Below are 16,132 nucleotides of genomic sequence, written 5' to 3'. Positions count from 1 at the left end.
GGTTCCTTAAACTTTAAATTTAGTACACTGAAAATACATTTAATTTAATAAAGGAGAATTTAATTCACTTTACTTCTAATTAGTTGAAGAATTTGTTAACTAAGCAAAGAGTAACTGATTATCAATCTTGTCAAGCACCCCTGCAGCTATCAATCACCATTATGGTCTTGTCAAATATGAAAGGAAACAATACAGTCTCTGTGATTCCAGAGGCATGCTACAGGCATGTCTTTCCATTAGACTTTGAGTCACTGACTCAGATTTTCAGCTCCATGAAGACAAGGAGTGTGGTCTCTCTTGCTGCTGGGTCATGAACAACCCGCTGTGTGTTAAATGGTTGACTTTTCATGATGACATCAATCACACATTTCTTCAAGTCTTTGTGCTTAAATACCTCTCTGCGAAAAATACAATCACAAATTACATTCTGAAGCATAAAATGGAGAAGACTTTACCTTATGATAGGCTTATTTGATTTGGGAAATGTAATTTCTCTCACAGGCTTTAAGTCCCATGTGCTCCATAACCTAGAGGGGAAAAAAAATCATCTAATTATGCAAACTAAAATTACTCTCCCTAAAAAGCCCTCCATATTTGTTAAAAATCATTTGGAAGGATAGGTAACAAAAAACAGTGGTTGCCTCTAGGAAGTTTGCAGGGGGTAGATGTGGGAATAAGGGAACATTTAACTTTGTATACTTTCATACTGTTAATCTTTTACAGTGAACACAAAACTTGAAAACTGTACTAAAGCTATCTTTATTATTTAGAAATAAAACAGGAATAATCAAATAACCTATATCCCAAGATGTGTTTAAATCTCTAAATACTGAATATTAATGTGCCTAGATATTAAAAAATTAATTTCTGAAACTCCTGTGTCCTTAGAAATGAAATTTTAAAAAGAGAATCCAAATTCCTCTTACCTTACAATTCCATTTTCCAATCCCCCAGCAATTACATTGATAGATATTCCCTCAGGCTGGTTGGAGAAGGCCACAGAACAAATAATCTCCCTGCAGTGGACATGTCCAACGAGATCCCCGTTCACGGTCCAGAGTCTGAGGTCACTGCCTCCGCCAGCTAAAAACCCAAATCATCCTGCAGGTTACCCAAAATGTGGCTGTCTCAGAGCCCATCACATTTGGCCCCAGAAGGGCAACCCTGAAGGCCAAGCTCATTTGTTTACTAATGAAGTTTGTAGACAACCCATGACTGAAGACTGTGTAACAGTTTATAAAAACACAAAGTTTTTTTTTTTTGAGACAGACTCTAACTCTGTCATCCAGGCTGGAGTTCAGTGGTGTGATCTCAGCTCATTGTAACCTCTGCCTCCTGGGTTCAGGAGATTCTTCTGCCTCAGCCTCCTGAGTAGCTGGGACTACAGGTACACACTCCAACACCTGGCTAATTTTTAAATTTTTAGTAGAGATGGGGTTTTGCCATGTTGGCCAGGCTGGTCTTGAACTCCTGCCTCAGCCTCCCTCAGCCTGCCAAAGTGCTGGGATTGCAGGCATGAGCCACTGCGCCGGGCCAAGCTGCATAGATCTTTATGCATTAATCGAGAGACAATGACCAGTGAAAAAATAAAAAGCAGCAATGTATGATGCAGAGTAACAAGGTAAATTAATCATCTTTTGTATTTGTAATATTTCAGCATAAGAACTATCAAATATGAATTATGACTAAAAATACCTGGAAAGCTAACAGTCTCCAAAAAATGAAGGAAATATTCTGTGAAAACATCTACAAGAGGTGACTTGGCCAGGCATGGTGGCTCATGCCTGTAATCCTAGTACTTTGGGAGGCCAAGGCGGGTGGATCACCTGAAGTCAGTAGTTCAAGACCAGCCTAGCCAACATGGTGAAACCCTGTCTCTACTAAAAATACAAAAAAAAATTAGCCAGGTGTGGTGGTGGGCACCTGTAGTCCCCGCTACTTGGGAGGCTGAGGCAGAAGAATCGCTTGAACCCAGGAGATGGAGGTTGCAGTGAGCTGACATAATGCCACTGCACTCCAGCCTGGGCGACAGAGCCAAGACTTTCTCAAAAAAAAAAAAAAAAAGTGACTTATGTGACTTTTGAAGAGGAAAAAAAAAAGGTATAGTAAAAATTACCTGAGTTTAAACATAACTCTTAAAAGAAGAAAATGTATTTTTCAGAACATCTAAGATTAACTCTTATAAAGCAATACCTTATTAAACTAATTTTTTCTTTTCAAAGATTACAGAATAACCAAAAGTTTTCTTTTAGTTTTCTGGGGCTGGGGGAAACATAATTGCCTGCGATGCTTCATAAACAGGGTAGTTTGGGGCCTGATGATGATGTGTCCAGCCTTCTCTGGGGAAATATTCTCATGCTCATTATGAGGTAAAGGAGGCATGGTAAAGTCGGATGGCATAGTCTCGCTGCATTTAATTTTATCTTTTCATTAACATATAAGTAGAGGCTTTACTTCTCTCTTTTATTAAGACAATGAAAATACTTCATATTTTATAGCAAAGAAACATATTAACAATGCTTCTTTATTTAAAAATATGCTAAAGACCGTCAAACACCACAGACCAAAATGCCCAGTGTGTTACAACATTATTCACAATAGCCAAGAAGAGGAAATAACCTAAATGTCTATCAACAGATGAATGCATAAACAAAATGTAGTATGTACACGTATGTACACACATACACACACACACACACACACACACACACACACACACACACACAGAGAAATTTTGTTTAGCCGTAAAAAGGAATGAAGCATGCGACATGGACAGGTACTGTATGATTCCACTTACATAAAATATCTATAATAGGCAAATTCATAGAGACAGAAAGTAGAATAGGGGTTACCAGGGGCTGCGAGGTAAGGGAGGAAGAATGGGGAGCTACTGCTTAATGGTTACAGAGTTTGCTTGAGGTGACGGCAGAATTTATGAAATGGTAGTGATGGTTGTACAACATTGTTAATGTAATTAATGCCACTAAATTGAATACTTAAAAAATGGTTGGAATGGCAAATTTTATGTTAAATATACATTGAGACACACACACACACACACACACACACACACACACACACACACACACACACACAAATGCCCAATGTTCTACTAAGACTTCCCATTGTAGAACATTGATTATGATATATCTAAATATAGCATCAAGATGCAGGAGACGCCGGACGCGGTGGCTCACGCCTATAATCCCAGCACTTTGGGAGGCTGAGGCGGGTGGATCACGAGGTCAAGAGATCGAGACCATCCTGGTCAACACGGTGAAACCCTGTCTCTACTAAAACTACAAAAAATTAGCTGGGCATGGCGGCGTATGCCTGTAATTCCAGCTACTCAGGAGGCTGAGGCAGGAGAATTGCCTGAACCCAGGAGGCGGAGGTTGCGGTGAGCCGAGATCGCGCCATTGCACTCCAGCCTGGGTAACAAGAGCGAAACTCCGTCTCAAAAAAAAAAAAAAAAAAAGATGCAGGAGACTCAGTATGCTAAAGAAATAGAATTAAAGACGATAATATTTTCCACGAGTAGGCTACATTTCAACCTTTCTTTTGAATTAAATGTTGACTAAAATATTTTTTAAAAAGATAATTAGATGAGTACTAGTAAGGCTAGAAGGCTCATTAAAGTCACTGGAAACATAACCATAAAAGATGATACTGACGTACGGATCTGTCACTGTTAACCCATAGCTACCGCATGGCTTAATCCTTTAAAATAATAAACCTAAATGTGGGCCTGGACTCTGAAGTATGGTGTGGAACTCAGCAGCCAAATAATTATCCTAGTAGCTCCCTCAGTATCTTGGGCTACCAAAAAACCAAATAACTACTCATCTGCCTACTACTGTACGTATCAAAACTTGAGACTGTTACCCAATACCAAATTGCTTGCATGTATAATTTAACACATCAACTAAAAGTCAGAAACTTAGGCATTCCTGAAAAGCATCTCTATACACAGTCATGGAAATCAAAATAAAGAACCACCCCCCTGTGAATCTTAGAATATTTTACTAACTGTCTTGCCATTGGCAACAGAGGACCAGGCTATGGATGTCTTATCTAGTTCAAAAGCATCTTTTTTGATCCAATGATAGAATGGTAAACACATGCACATACACACAAACCCCAGAAATCATTTGATTACATTTTCACAGTTTAATACATTTCACATCTTGTCATTATAAAACTGTATCCCATCATAAGAACTGAGAAATTATGATCAGGAGTTATGAGGTTGACAATGTAACTTTTGAGAAGATGTTACACATAAAACACAGACATATAATATAGTTGTCCTCAGGCATCTGAGAGGGATTGGTTCCAGGACCCCTGAGGATATCAAAATCCATGGATGCTCAAGTCCCTAATTTAAAATGGTATAGTATTCGCATAAAACCTATGTATATCCTCCTGTATTCTTTAAATCATCTCTAGATTACTTATAATACATAATGCAATATAAATGCTACAAAAATAGTTGTTATACTGTATTGTTTAGGGAATAAGAAGAAAAAAGTCTGTACATATTCAGTATGCAACCATCCATTTTCCTCCCTCGATATTTTCAATCTGAGGTTGGTTGAATCCATGGATGTGAAACCCACAGATACAAAGGGTTGACTACATATATATACATACGTAAACATATATATTTATTTTTAATTTTAAGATTTCTTGTATGATAACCAACAAACAGTCAAAATTTTTGATAGGTTAAATCTGATAACTTTCTTTCCTTCTTGGCCTATAAGAAAACAGGAGGATGAACTCTAGTCTAGGTCACTAGACATAAGTTTAACCTCTCTTTAAAAAAGTAATTTAAAAAATTATGTTCTTTATGACTGCTTTTATATATGTATCAAGAGATCTTTAAAAAGTTGACAAGGCCTTTTTGCTCAAACTGGAAAAAAGTTTTACCTATTACTCTATTATATTGTATGCTGCCCAGGGACACCTGAATACCCTACTAGTGAGTTGGTAATTGCAGCAAAAATAATTTTGTTTCTCATTCCCATATGACTAGCTGATATAATATCACAGATATAAGTCACTACTGGCAGCAGGAAAGTAATTAACTTTACAAAATTCAACTCCCTCAGGATCAGTCCTAAATTTCAAACATTGGCAAAACAAGAAAGTAGAGAAGTCTACATAAATAATCATTATATTATTTCCCCAGCATCTCTCTTGATATGACACACTAAAAGCTGCTAATGTACAAATCAGGGAAGAACAATTAGCAAAATCATCAATCATTTGCACACATTTGTACTACCAAAGTCAACTTTTTTTTTTTTTTTGGGACGGAGTTTCGCTCTTGTTACCCAGGCTGGAGTGCAATGGCGTGATCTCGGCTCACCGCAACCTCCGCCTCCTGGGTTGAGGCAATTCTCCTGCCTCAACCTCCTGAGTAGCTGGGATTACAGGCACGCGCCACCATGCCCAGCTAATTTTTTGTATTTTTTTTAGTAGAGACGGGGTTTCACCGTGTTGACCAGGATGGTCTCGATCTCTTGACCTCGTGATCCACCTGCCTCAGCCTCCCAAAGTGCGGGGATTACAGGCTTGAGCCACCGCGCCCAGCCCAAAGTCAACTTTTTAAGATCTTTTCCCTTAGTTATAACCATTAGAAAATAAAATTGTTTTCATGACATTATTTTATGACTGGGAGCTAAGACTATCAAAAATTCTTTCATATCTGAAATCTAATCATGACTGAAGATATTACTTCTCTTGAGTTCTAGAATAAATGAATGTTTTGTAGAAACAACAATAACAAAACCCTAAGAGGTATCTGTGGTATAATGAAAAATAAATATTTGGTCTTTATCCCTGGTTCCTGGGACAGAGCCCCTAGAGCCCTTGGAATTTACTGTCTTTATGCTAACGAGATGACTCATGGTGGAGAGGGCTACAGAGCTTCAGTCTACAGGCTGGCCACCAGAAGAACCAACTGCATGACTGAGGATTGAAACTTCCAGATATCCCCAAACTCCCATGTCCACCTCCTGGTGAGGCAGGAAAATAGGGTCTGGAGGCAGGGAACCTAAAGCTGTTTCACACTGACTTTCTAGCACTAAATTGAAAGGAAAACCCTAACTTTCCAGCCTAAAGAACAAAAGGACCAGAGGCCACTCCCTTTGCAAAAACCCCCATGTTTTCTCCACTGGCTGATGGGAAATTGGCTGTCTGCAACCAGTCAGACTGATTGTGGGTTGAGTCTTCGTTTGCAACTTCCTAACTTCATCTTAGTCTCTGATTGGTTGCAAAAAGCAATCAAATGTTTGTACTAGAGTGTGACCTTTGTAACTCCACTTCAGCCTGTGCTTGGTGGCATTAGGTAACCAATCGGACTGACTGTGGGCTACCACTTCATTCACATGAGGTGAGAAGGAAGTGGCCAATGGGAAACCTCCAGGGGGTACTTAGACCCAAGAAGATTCTGTATCTGGGCCCTTGAGCGGCTGCTCAGGTCTGCTCCCACACTGTGGAGTGTACTTTCAATTTCAATGAATTCCTGCTTTCGTTCTTTTGTTACTTCAATCTTCTTTGCCTTGCTGGGCGTTTTGTCCAATTCTTTATTCAAAACACCAAGAACCTGGACAACTTGCAGCCAAGACCCTCTACCAGTGACACTGGGAGGAGAGAGGGGCTGCAGACTGAACTATGTAACAAAACCTCCATAAAAATCCCTAAACAACAAGGTTAGGAGCACTTCTGGGTTGGTGAACATAACTATGTGCTAGAAAGTGGTGCACTCCAGCTCCACAACCCTGACTCCAGGAGGACGGACACTCCAACACTCAGGACACTTCCAGACCTGGCCCTGTGCACCCTTCACCTGGTGTTCATTTCTATCCTTTATAATAAGCACAAAATTTATAATGAGTATATAAGTTAAGTATAAATAGTGTTTTACCGAGTTCTGTGAGTCATTCTAGTAAATTACTGAACCCAAGGGTGGGGGCCATGGCAGCCCCCAAATTCGCAAACTTCTAGTGTCACAATTGAACTGCACTGCTGGACACCCAGTTGGTGTCAGAGAATTGTTGGTGTCTGGAAAAACACCATACATTTTATGTTAGAAAAAAAGAAACAATGTAAAAAATGCAAGCAAAGGAGAGAGGACTACCCACGACAGGTATGTCCAACACCGAATCGACAGAAAGAAGCAAACAGCTTTTCAAAGGATCCTGTCCATCTTAAGACTCTTAAAAATAGAAATGCAAACAGAAAATTCATGAATTTTCTGACTGTTCTTTTCTGCTGGATGTATTAGTTTCTTAACATGTATATATATTAAAAAAAACAATAAAAAATAAGACTCTTGATTAGTTGATATATTTTTGTCATGTAATTTTTAAGGCAAATTATACTTCCATTTACTATTTTTTATATTGCTCTCTCTCCAAAACTAGAAGACATGTATTCAAGCTAGGCATCTGCTGAGGCTCTTCATTTAGTCAGGTATGTTAAATAAAATTTATGGGAGGCCAATGTTTTGGACTGAGCTCCTGCACTAGGCCCTAACATACCAGATTAAACCAGAATGGAGTAGTCATTTGTGTGAGGTGACACATAATCAAACTAAACTCGGAAATGGGCCAGTTTTCCAAAAAACAGGAGATTCACAGCAATCAATCATAGGGGATCACTCGAGTTGAGCTGGCATGATAAGGAAGTCCCTTCTGCTTTAATCCTCTAAGGAAAGTAACTGTGAAACAATCAATCTGAGTTTTGTTCCTTGTTTCTGCTTTCTTCAGCTTTTTCTGCCTAAAAAGCCTACCTCCTCTGCTCAGCTTACTGGGGTACGTTTCTATTCCATAGATGGAATGCTGCCTGATTCACGAATCATTAATGAAAGCCAATTCAAATTTTCAACTCAATTTTTTAAGTTTTGTTCTTTCACAGGAGGAAGGTGACAAAGTTAATAGTTACAAAGCAGAAGCAAAAAAGGGGAGAAAAGTCAAAACCAAGAAAACTCAAAAAATTACGTAACAATAATTTGCTTAGCTTAGCATGTACTCAAATGCAATTTTACATATATGCAGCCCGTGTCTCCTCCCAGTGTCACTGGTAGAGGGTCTTGACTGCAAGTTATCCAGGTTCTTGGTGTTTTGAACAAAGAATTGGACAAAACACCCAGCAAAGCAAAGGAAAATAGTTAAATTATGACAATACTAACCTCTACATAAGCTGAGGCCTAAATTGATGAATTCAGTCTCAAACCTTACTGTTATTTCAATAGACATACATGTTATCACCAAAGTATTTAGATCTGGCTGGGACCTGAGAGGACAGTTGGACCTAGGAGGTAACCACTGGCCGAATGCACTGTTAGAGCACCAGCCAGCCCTGTGTTTAGGGTTGCAGCAAGCTCACCTGAATCACACACAGTAGCAATGTCACCTGAGGTTTCACTGGCAGAGACAGCCGTGACAGGGCTTTTATGTCCTGCCAGACTTTGTACATAGCATAATCTGAAAGACAAAAGACACGAATTTGTATATGATCATTAAATATAATTATATTCTCTTATTTTGTAATGCTTTTTCTCAGTCTATGTACCTATTGTATATAAGGCATACATGTTTTCCTATCTGATTGTTTGACTTCAATAAAATATAAAGGTAATCTTACTACCTTTAAGCAAGCGTTTCATGGTTAAAATTATTATAATGTAAAGATATTATTTTGGTGTATCTATTTCATGTAGTAAAAATGGACATACTAAAAATAGCTGTGTTTGAGTCGGAGGCCTCCTTCTGTACCTGTTTAAATCCCATATGATGCAGGTTCCGTCTCTGCTCACACTTATCAGTATACTGTATGGTTTGCAAACAAATAAACTGGTTATCTCTTCTGTGTGACCATAGAGATGTATCTGAGTCTCCATTTCTATCTCTGATGGCTGAAATTTAAAAATTAAGTATAAGATAAAAATCACAACAAAAAGTATTCTAGTATAGTATCTCAAAAATAAAACAACCAAAGTGACTCAAATGGTCTACTCAAACATCTCATTCTTCAATCCTATTCAGAGTAAAACAAAGAAAGAAATTAAAAAATTTTTAATTCCTCACAATTTCAACTTATATGCTTTTCATTTTTGTCTGTTCTTGTCCATCTATATTCAAATATACATGTGTTTTTATAGTTGTAATATTGCCACATAAAAGTTTCCTATTTTATATTTTACATATTCTCCCAAAAGCATTTTCCAATTTTAATATTGTCTTCAAAATAATTTTTAATAGTGTTATAGTCTATACAACATAATTTACAAATATTCTTCATTGACAGACATTTAAAATTATTTCTATTTTTTCCAAATTGTAAATAATACCATAAATTCTTCATGCATAAAAGGTTTTTAGTAGATTAGAGGACAGACCTTTGGGAAATAAATAAAGTTTTTTAAGAATAAATGCTTCTGTAAAAAAAAAAAAAAGCTTTGTTCCTTTTCGGAATTATTTCTTTGGAATAAATTTCCAAAATTTTACTAGTGGGTCCGTGAATATTAATAATTTTATAGTTCTTGACAGTATACTTTAAGAAGATATCATACAAATTGGTGATGTCACCAATGGTGATGGGCCTTAATACCACCAATACTCATCAGCAGTTATGGATTGACTTTTTAAATCAAAGCTTGCAAACTGGTGCTCTGAGGTCCACATTGGCTCATGGATACTAGATGTCCACATAGGTTTGACTCTTTCTTTCTTTGTTAGGTTAACTATTATCATAAAGCATTTCTAATATTTCCCCTTCAAAAATATAGACAAGTAGAAAGAATAAGTATAATAAAGAGCTATATACTGACTACCCAGTTAAATAAATCTTAACATTTTATATTATCAATTTATTTTATCCTAAATTTTTTTTTTGGAGACAGAGTTTCACTCTTTTTGCCCAGGCTGAAGTGCAGTGGCATGATCTTGGTTCACCGAAACCTCTGCCTCTTGGGTTCAAGCAATTCTCCTGCCTTAGCCTCCTGAGTAACTGGAATTACAGGCTTGCGCCACCATGCTCGGCTAATTTTTTGTATTTTTAGTAGAGACGGGGTTTCTCCATGTTGGCCAGGCTGGTCTCAAACTCCTGACCTCGGGTGATCCACCCGCCTCAGCCTCCCAAAGTGCTGGGGTTACAGGCATGAGCCACTGCGCTCAGCCATCAATTTATTTTTTAAATAAAGCATTAAACATTGTAAATATAATTTGTATGCTGTTCTATATCCTATTTCTTCTCTCTTGTCAGAAGTTATAACTATTCTAAATTTTGTATTTATGCTCCTATGTAAATTTCTATACTTCTATTATGTTCTATAGCCATAAACAACATACTGTATAATACATATATGTATATTACATTTTATGTTTATGAATTTTAAACATTTTTTTTTTGAGATGAAGTTCACTCTTTTGTTCAGGCTAGAGCGCAATGGCACAATCTTGGCTCACGGCAATATTTGCCTTCCAGTTTCAAGCGATTCTCCTGCCTCAGCCTTCGGAGTAGGTGGGATTACAGGCGTCTCCCACCATGCCTGGCTGATTTTTGTATTTTTAGTACAATGGGGTTTCGCCATATTGGCCAGGTTGGTCTTGAACTCCTGACCTCAAGATCTGCCCATTTGGCCTCCCAAAGTGCTGGGATTATAGGCATGAACCATCGCACCCGGCCAAATATATGGTATTATTTTTTAGGTATCTTCTACATCTTGTCTTTTTCTCAAAAACACCATTGTTTTGAAATACATCTGTGCTGATATGTTAGGTATAGCATATCTATCTTAGCTGCTAAATAGTCCAGTTACATATTTTTATATACATAAAAATATATATTTTACATTTAAAGAATCAAAAGACCAGGCAACACCAGGCTCACACTGTTCCTTGGAACAACTGGCTTGAGCTGTGTAGCAGCTGCCTGTTAAGCTAAAGCATGTGACCTTCAACTGAAAACAATCACAGATAACAGGTCAGCTTTAAACAAGAGCAAGAGTTGTAGGCCTGGATCCCTAGGCCCTCCCTTTAGAACCATTCTGGCTCTCCAATTGTGACCCTCCCCATAGTCAGGAGTCTGCAGAGCCAACGGGATATGCCCATAACCCATGTCAGATCATGGTCTGAGGTATGTAGGACCAAGGAATTACCTGCTCAAAAGGATCTGAGTCCCTTGCTTTTCTGCTTGGGTTCCACAGCACTGAGTTTGTGATTCGGCCCCAGTCTAAATCTTTGAAAATTTTCTAAGTTTCAAGTGGCGATTAAGGTTGCTTTAAAATGATATTTATTTTATTATAACTAAGTTTGAACTTTTTCATAAAGTCATTTTCTTAACTGTGTTTTTTTGTGCCTGGTTTTATGTATTTGTCACTACATTAAAAATTTATTTGTAGGAATTCCTCTATTTATGGAACAGAATGCCAGTAACTTCCTTGTTTCTGCCAGGTGACACAGACCACCACACCAGTCTGGGGCCACCTTAATGCAATGTGAAATCTTTGAAGATCCTAGAGAACCTAAGGAATTCCAGCCCAGGATATAACTCCATGCAAGGGTTCTCCTGTGCAACTCATTTTCATTCTGAGAGTGCAGCCCATTAGGGACCAGCCTTTTGGAGGCAGGCTCTCTTGGCACTCCCCAGCTTGCCTAGTTCCTGGGTGCTGTTTTCCATTTCTTCCACAGAGGCTGTCCAAGGACAATGTCAGTGTTTCAGGATTGACAATGTCCTCAGGGCTAAACCTCTTTCCTGCTTATTTACCTCTCTGGCTTGGTAGTTTCTTACTAGCTTGTCAGATCTTCAATGCTTATATATATTTGTGTGTGTGTGTGTGTGTGTATATATATATATACACACACACACACACACAACTAAGACTGAATAAAAATATATTTTATCAGTATATATTTACATTATATTAAAATATATACTAATAAGTTACATTAAAACATGAATATATTTTATAAAGACACATTTTTGTATATATATTTTATCTAGTCTTAGTTGTTTCAGGGAGGGTTATTCTGAACAACTTTTTTAAGAAACAGGAAATCTCTTTTTGGCCACTGGCCATGATCATAGTTTGTTTATTTTTCTTTTTTTGAGACAGGGTCTTACTCTGTCACCCAGGCTGCAGTGTAGTGGTGTGATTATAGCTCACTGTAGCCTCAAACTCCTGGGCTTAAGTGATCCTCCCATCTCAGCCTCCTCAATAATAGGACTACAGGTGTGCACTACCATGTCCAACTACTTAAAAATTTTTTTTTGTGGAGATGCGATCTTGCTATGCTGACCAGGCTGGTCTCAAACTCCTGGCTTCAAGTGTTTGGACAGTCCTCCCACCTGGGAAGGCCTCCCAAAATGCTGGGATTACAGGCATGAACCACTGTGACTGGCCCATAGGTATTTTTAATAACGACAAACAAGTGATTTTCTTTTTTTGTTTTTTTTTTGAGATGAAGTCTCGCTCTTGTGGCCCGGGCTGGAGTGCAACGGCATGATCTTGACTTACGGCAACCTCTGCCTCCCGAGTTTAAGCGGTTCTCCTGCCTTGGCTTCCCGAGTAGCTGGGATTACAGGTGCCTGTCACCATACCTGGCTAATTTTTGTATTTTTAGTAGGGATGGGGTTTTCCCCATGTTGGCCAGGCTGGTCTTGAACTCCTGACCTCAGGTGATCCTCCCACCTCAGCCTCCCAAAGCGCTGGGATTACAGGTGTGAGCCACCATGCCTGGCCTACAAGTGATTTTCATATTACAGAGTGAGAGAGATAATGTGGAATGTGAATTAATCCATTCATTGATTTATCCAACAAACACTGCCATGTATCCCCTACTGTGTACCTGTCACTGAACTAGGAGCTGGGGATACAGAGTTCCCTTCTGGGAGCTCCATGGCAGTTAGGAGTGAGAGCTACCAAAGAGGATTTTCACAGAGAACTCCAGAGACCCACTGATGGGTCACTTCCTCAGACTGAGGACAGGGAGTGAAAGCAGGATTCCCTGGGAGGTGCCATATGAGCAGAAGTTTTGAAGAACTGGCAGAAATTACTCAAAGAAAATTGTCTGGCTGTCAAAGGGCACTCTGGGCTAAGAAAACAACATGTGCGAGGGAAAGGAGATATGAGAGAAAGTGGCACTGCCAATGTTACTGGGAGCAGGGTAGGTAGGGAGCAGGAAGAAACGGGGTGGTGAGGTAGAGGGGGTGGTGAGGCAGAGGGGTCAGAGCACGGAGCCTGGTGTGTGATGCCTAGCAACCTACATTTTAACCCCCAAGCAATAAGCGGTCACTGAAGTGTTTGGGGCAGGAGAATGGGATGCAGTCGGCATTTAGGAAGGCCATCATGGAGCCTGCAAGGAGATTCAACTTCCAGGGACATGAGACTGGGGGCCAGGACACAGTGAGAAGGGACCCGGGCAGGATGCAGAGGGCTGAGCTGGGGCAATGGGCAGAAGGACATCTGGAGGAGACAGGTTTGACTCATTTCTATTTATTCTGCCAAGAATTGCTGTGATTCTTCAATCCAAAATTTACGTTTTAACTGTGGGGAAATCTCAGTCATCATCTCCTCAAGTTGTGCCTTCCTCCTGTTCTCTCATCCTGTAACCACTTACCACCTTTGCTCTCATTCTAGCCCTCATATCCCTTTTTTCCTCATTTTTTTCTTTATCTTTCTATTTTATATTCTGTGTAATTTTTTTCAGATCTGCCTTTCAGTTCATTAATTCTATAATCTGCTATTTAACTATCTGTTGCAATGAATCAGCTGTGACACCTTGGGCAGATTACAAGAAGGATTAACTCTGTGTTTCAGTAGTCTCATGTAAAAATGGAGATAATGACAAAACCTATATCAAAGGATTATTATGAAGATTTAATGTGTGGCTTATGTCTGTAATCCCAGAACTCTGGGAGCCTGAGGCAGGAGGACTATTGAGCCCAGAAGCTCGACAACAGCCTGGGCAACATAGTGGGAACCCGTCTCTAGAAAAAATTTAAAAAGTAGTAGGGCATGGTCGTGTGTGCCTGTAGCCCAAGCTACTGGCAGGGGGTGGGGGATGGGGCTGAGGTTGGAAGATCACTTACACCTGGGAGGTTGAGGCTACAGGAAGCCATGACTGTGCCACTGTAATCCAGCATGGGTGACAGGGCAAGAGACATGCTCAAGAAGAAAATAGAGAAAGAGAAGAGTAACAAGGAAAGGGAAGGTGCCTTAGCTCAGCAGGCCGCTGGCCCACACAGAAAGGAAGCACCAGAGAAGCATGTGGCAGGCAAGCAGTGAGAAGCATGTTGTGTAGCCTCAGGAAGCCCACAGCAGGCACCACGGATGCAGGAGAGGCCACGAGCCAGGTGGGAGATGAGGAAGGAAAGTACCAGACAACCTGGGGCTGGAACACAACACAGCTCTTAGAATAAGATCATCCTCACATCTGCTTTATGCTTAAGAGTCAATAGTTAAAACCGTAGAAATGCTGTCAGATGAAAGAATACAGAGAAAAATAAAGATACTTGAGCCAAAAACTAATACATCAGAATACGTAAAGAGCTTACAACAATGCCTAATACAAAGTTAGCACTCAGTAAATATTAACTATTATTTTATCCTGTCATTTCTAGAAGTTCTGCTTTATTTTTTCCACACCTACTTTGTTTTTCTTCAGTGTCCCAATTTTAGACAGAACAACTACCTCCAATTCACTTAGTACAGATTAGTGAGTTACCTCAACATCAAAACTAAAATGAGGTTAGTGTTCTACTTGATAAGTTACAAATCTGGTCTCCTTGGGCCAATATTTTCCTCAAGTTTTAGGCCATTCTCCAACTAACCACACCAATCCCATTTATTATTGTAAAAAATATGTCAGCAGAAACAGAGTACAGATTATTGACCTATTCTCCACCTTTTACTCTATGAAATGAGTAATAGCCACAGGTAAACACAACATAGGGCCCCTAATAGTAGTATTGGATAATTTTTAATAAACTCTGTACTTTGAAATGATTGCAAAGGTTAATATTACTAGACAATTCACTGATGGTTCAGAAAATAATTTCCAGTGGGTAGAGCAGGACTCTTGTGCTGGTGCCTTCTTTTAAATATTGTTCTTGAATAAAGTAATACTACCTTGTATAAGCTGGATATATATTCTATCATCCTCAAGTTAGAGAACAGATATATAGTTGTTCACTTATATGAAGATGATGTGGCCACGTTACTTACTTAGTGACAGAATAATCTGACAGCAACTATTTTAAAATTAGTTATCATGTTTAGAAGATATTCTCCCCTAACATTTAAATGGCTTCGAGGTAACAATCCCATATACCAATCCAACTTATCATCATTACCGAGAATGCATTTTTGGAGGCTTTATCTTGGGTGCTTCAACAGAAGCAGTGCTCAAAGTCAGATATGCTTACTAGCTATGGAAGGTATTTCATAAGATCCCCTTGAAAGTATTTTCAAACAAGGATTTGGCCACATCCTATGTGGGACTTAGCTGGGGAGCCCATCTTTTGTCTGTGTTAAAGACAACCTAAAGGAGGACATGAACATTTTAAAAACCATGGCATTCAGTGGGTCAGGAAAGTTGCAGAACAGAAACTAGTGAACATGAGGTGTCTCCTGCTAACCTCACAGGCTCAGGGTCAGAACTGCAACTTTAGAGATGCCAGAATAGTGACACGGTCCTTGGGAAAAAGTAACAACAATGTCTACAAATACCCAAGTAATCTCTCCTCAAAACAAACTGATAAAACTACACTATTAAGTTAGATTTTTTGACACTGCTTAATAGTAACTATTAATCTCATGATTTCATTATCTAATATTTAGGTTAAAAAAATCCTACAAAAATGAGCTGAAAAATCTGCTTTAAGGCAAATATATAACTGAGGAAAGATAAGCAACATAAGCCTTCACAAGTATGTCATGACCTCAAAATTAAAAGAAGTATATGTCTTGCAGTATTTAAATTATAATAGTTATGCTGTTGATCTGCTTTCTCAAAGCTATTCTGTGCACAAATACTCCTATAGTGACAACTTAACCTTTTTTTTAAACCTGTACTGCACACTGTGTTAGTGCATAAATAAAAATGGAGAAGCAGGGAAA

At 38.9% G+C, this 16,132-nt stretch overlaps 1 protein-coding gene across 6 annotated transcripts in view; it reads right to left on the bottom strand.

Annotated features, from left to right (window-relative positions):
* The window catches only part of LYST (lysosomal trafficking regulator), a 213,109-nt gene that overhangs the window by 2,504 nt on the left and 194,473 nt on the right, over positions 1 to 16,132 (bottom strand). For all 6 annotated transcript variants that reach the window (XM_032242286.1, XM_032242287.1, XM_032242285.1 and 3 more), the window contains 4 exons: positions 8,787 to 8,926; positions 8,398 to 8,495; positions 927 to 1,083; positions 456 to 527 (listed from right to left, as the gene is read on the bottom strand). In XM_032242286.1, the coding sequence (XP_032098177.1) occupies positions 456 to 527; positions 927 to 1,083; positions 8,398 to 8,495; positions 8,787 to 8,926 (467 nt within the window). The remainder of the gene's footprint in view (positions 1 to 455; positions 528 to 926; positions 1,084 to 8,397; positions 8,496 to 8,786; positions 8,927 to 16,132) is intronic.

Source organism: Sapajus apella, unplaced genomic scaffold (assembly GCF_009761245.1).
Source record: "Sapajus apella isolate SASKATOON/1434 unplaced genomic scaffold, GSC_monkey_1.0 scaffold49, whole genome shotgun sequence".
NCBI lineage: Eukaryota > Metazoa > Chordata > Mammalia > Primates > Cebidae > Sapajus > Sapajus apella.
The sequence above is the reverse complement of the archived record's forward strand: the minus strand, read 5'-3'. Positions and strand labels throughout refer to the sequence as shown.